The 4,000-nt window shown below is 49.0% G+C and overlaps 1 protein-coding gene across 1 annotated transcript; it reads right to left on the bottom strand.

The window, feature by feature from the left end:
* Positions 1 to 296: 296 nt before the first annotated feature.
* Positions 297 to 3,711, bottom strand: GIQ15_00174 (F-box domain-containing protein; the record flags this gene model as incomplete). Its single annotated transcript, XM_033547591.1, has 2 exons — positions 297 to 1,240; positions 1,305 to 3,711. 2 exons carry the CDS (start codon positions 3,709 to 3,711, stop codon positions 297 to 299), a joined length of 3,351 nt encoding a protein of 1,116 aa, XP_033408542.1.
* Positions 3,712 to 4,000: the final 289 nt, after the last annotated feature.

Raw genomic sequence — 4,000 nt, 5'->3', positions numbered from 1 at the left:
AGTTCCAGAGAGTGAAACAAACGAGAGACTTAACAAGTAGACAAAGGAAAGGGGTATATAGATGCCTTGAAGCCACCAGTGTAAAAACAACTCCGCGCTGGGTATAAGGGAAGAGAGACCTAAATGAAACAAATCCAATAAGAAGAATAAAAGGGAAGAAATGAAATAAAAAAAAAATATCTAGGATCAACAACATAGTGTACATCCGGTTATTATGGTGTATTATATGTATGGTGTATTATATGTCATGATTCTGTATGGGACAGCTTAAGGAGCGGCGTCAGGATATAGAAGACTCACGCCCACCTCCAAGTCGGTCGGTAGATCTCATCTGACTGCGTCTGCGGAATATTTGATTCTCGTTGTCTCAGCCCCATTTCCACAGACGAAATGTTTGCCTTGTTGGATTTAACAAGGAGGAGGTGAACTGCGGCATTTATATCGACCGATTCGCCAGTATCCGTTCGCTTAAGAGCCCATTTGGCATCTTCTTCGTTGAATCCTAGCTCGTGCACCATTTTTTGCAGAGCTAAGTCTGCGGGATCCGGAATTATTGTATCCTGGGCATTGGAATAGTACAGCGCAGTATGACTGGTAGAAGGCATCGGTTGGCGGCCCTGGGAAATTTTTTCTTCTACTGGAGGAGCCGGAGGTGGTGGAGTGGGCCGTGATACTGGTGGTGAAGGCGAGGAAGAGGGTTTTCTTGAGTTTGCGATAGATATTGGTGGCGCTGGAGGGGTGGGAAAGAGATAGGGTGTCCCAGACTCTGAGCAGATGAATCTATGAACGACTTCCTCAGAGACAGGGGTTGGTCGCTCATCGCAGTTAGGAATAGCATTGGCAATCCCTAAACCTGTATCAAGGGATACTTTTCTTTGGCGCAACTCAGCTGCAAACCCAGCTTGCCGTTGGCGGCGAGCACTGTTCTGGCTTCCGATGCTCGACTGGCTGCTTCGTTTTGATCGTGAGCTTTGTGGTGAAGTTCTTGGTGAAAGTAACGACTGATTGGAGGAAGAGAGAGAGGTTGGTCTCGAAGGAAGATCGCGGCAGACTCGTGAAACGGCTTCCTTGAAGAATAGACGGCTGGGTTCGTGCTCTGACTTTGTGGGAGCTTGCCAGCAAGTCCAGCCAAGTGATTTGGCGCGGGCGAATTTCTGTTCTACAGGAGTAGAAGGGCCGAAACTAATGAGCGTAAGAACAGCAGAAGGCCCTAGGGTTAGGAGATACTGAGTCCAGTCCTCTGTTATGAGTGTTAGTTGCATGACTCTGAGGCAGGGAGAGTAGTAATCAAGTTCAAGATTTACCTAGTAAAGATTCCTCCCGCGCGACATCACCTGGAGTTACCCCTTTATCGTCGAAGACGCCGTATTTGCGAGCTTCCTTGCATTTGCCATGGAAAGCATCGAGCAAGGCGACGAGACAAGTCCAAATCTCGGACATGTCGCATAGCTGATCAGAGCTTAAACCTCCACCGTTCCCCTTAGCAAAGCCTTGTGGTGGATCGAGTAGGAGATTGCTTATAAATGGCATAGGACTGAAGATTGAGGCTGATGGCTTAGTATCAGACTCGGCAAGGACACCACCTCTGAGCCAATCAACCTGGGCTTCAATGTCTCCCTCTCTTCCCTTCCCACATCCGAAAAGGTTGCAGAATGTCCAGACACGCCAGAACGCATCGTCCATTTCTGCTGAGCGTTGCTCATCTAGACCAGCCAAGGCACGAGAGGTTTCCACTCGAAGGAAACTCTCACAATGTACTAAGATCATAGACTTTAGAGCGGCCATGGTGTATAGGTCTCGTGAGTAGTGTTGGAGGTAAAGGCGAGGTGTATATTCGGGGATGGGCTCGTCTTTCACGCTAACTCCGAGACGAGCAATACCGTCGTCATCCCATGGCGGGCTCATTTCGCGCAGCTCCCATGCCGGTAGAGACATACGAGACAAGGTATTCTGGACCAACGCCAGCTCATGTTGTTTAAAAACACGGTAAAACGCTCGGTTAGTTGTCGCCAAATTGAACAGGTCATCGAAATAGCTCACGCTTTCGAAAATCCGGAGAATAATGCTCTCGGCTAAAGGTTTCGGTGGGTGAGACATGCGCTTGGTAGGTTTTGTAGCAATGCTATCTTCGCGCGGTGATGGCTCTCCATCAAGCTCCGCAAAGCCTGCTGGAAGGCCCAAATCGACGTTCAACCCGAAATCTAATTTTTCTACCGGACTAGAAAAATCCGTTGTTTGCATTGGTGGTAGCTTGTGGGGAGGTAGTTGGAGATGTGGTTTGGGCTTCCCTGCTCCTCGCCTTGAGAATGTAGATAGACGAGTCCATTTGCTTTTTAGCCCTAGTTGTACGTTTTTCGGGCTCTTAGTATGAGACATCTGAACCTTCTGTTTCGAGGCTATACTCTCGCGAAGACGATCAAGGCTGCTGCGTGCTGAATCCATTTTTGGAGTCGTTCCACTCTGAAGCACAGGACAAATCTCCTTTTGGTTCTGAGTCTCGGTAATGGCTCCTTCTAAATGGAACGGGGATGGTGAACGAGTTCGCGAGAGTGGCTGTGTTTCCTTGGCCGATGGTATAGTTAGGAGATGCGCCTCTAGGTCCTCTGCAGCCTCCTCTAAGGACGGGAATAGCGAGATATTGCGACGGTGTTTCTGGAATGTGTTGTCAAGCATGTCGAAATCGGTTTCTTGTGGTATCTGGGGGAGACTTAGTGCTTTAGGTGAATGTTTAGGACGGGTGGCCTCCTTGGAACGTTTTATGAGTGACTGTCCGGTTTTTTGAGCGTTCACATTCTCTGGTAGCGGTGGATAAGGAGGTAGGGCCTTCATCTTCGATTCGCGTACCGTTAATCTCCTTTTAAGCGTTGTAGAGACGGGGTTTGTCGGTCGAAATCCATCCTCAAAGGCCGCTGCATCTACCGTATCGAGAAGTGAAAAGGGGCCATTCACGGCGCCTTTTGGAGAGAGATTCCGCGGGGTTTCTTCGTCGATGCAACTGACAGAGGACCAGGGGTATATTGAAGTACAAGTTGTTGTTGCTGAGCAACAGGTTGCCGATGTTGGCACTCTGATGTCGGGAGTTGGATGGTTGCTGCTATCGAGGGTGAGGTATATTGTCTGTTTTCTTTTGGAGTTGCTATAGAACAATGGGGAAATTGTTGGCGCATGAGTTGCTGCGCCCGAAATAGGTTCATGTGCTGCGCCATGCAAACTATGCATACAGCTGCTGAATCCAGTTTCTATGGTGGTCACTGTCGCCGGAGACTGGCAGAAGATGCTGTCGTCGTCACATAGTCTGTCGTCGACGCTGTCGCCCATAGTACCGACACACGATCTAGATGTGTACGTCACCGGTGAGACAAGCTCGGTTTCTTCCTCTGCTTCGTCCTCTGGACCCTTTTCAGGCCCAAGCGTCCCTCCAACCTCCTTAAATAGCTCTTGCAATCCTCCCAAGGGAGAATAGGGAGGTAGAGGCGGGACTCTAGGTCTTGTGCTCGTCGTCGCTGAACGGCCAACGGTCTTGGTAGCCATGATACTCGATTTTTCCTTGCTACCGAGGTGGATTTTGCTCTGAACTTTGGTCTCAAGTTTGGCAGAAATATCTTTGGTCCAGTTCATACTGACTCTTGACTGTCTACCCTGCCATTTCTTCATCTTCTTCGCTGAGGGCACCAAGTTATCGAACTTCTCTGACCGTACGATGATCGTCATGGCTGCCGTTTCTCACCTCTATAGTCGGTGCAACAGGTTAGCTTCGGCGCACATCGGAATGGTGACAAAAAGAATAGCTGCAGGTAACTGCTGTCATCCCCAGTGTCTGGTAGATTTAAATGGAATCCCGCCGCCACTAACCCCCGGGTTTCATTGTTTTGAACGCCCAGAAAATCACTAGCTTCTTCCGCAAACATTGATAGAGAAGATGTTAGGTGGAAGATTTCAAAAAGCCACGGCAGATGATTCGTCTCTTGCTGGGTTATTCGAAAGAAAATGAGACAAATCA

The sequence above is a fragment of the Arthroderma uncinatum genome (genome assembly GCF_011692745.1).
Source record: "Arthroderma uncinatum strain CBS 119779 chromosome Unknown scaffold1, whole genome shotgun sequence".
NCBI classification, from domain to species: Eukaryota; Fungi; Ascomycota; class Eurotiomycetes; order Onygenales; family Arthrodermataceae; genus Arthroderma; species Arthroderma uncinatum.
This window is presented reverse-complemented; position numbering and strand designations above follow the sequence as displayed.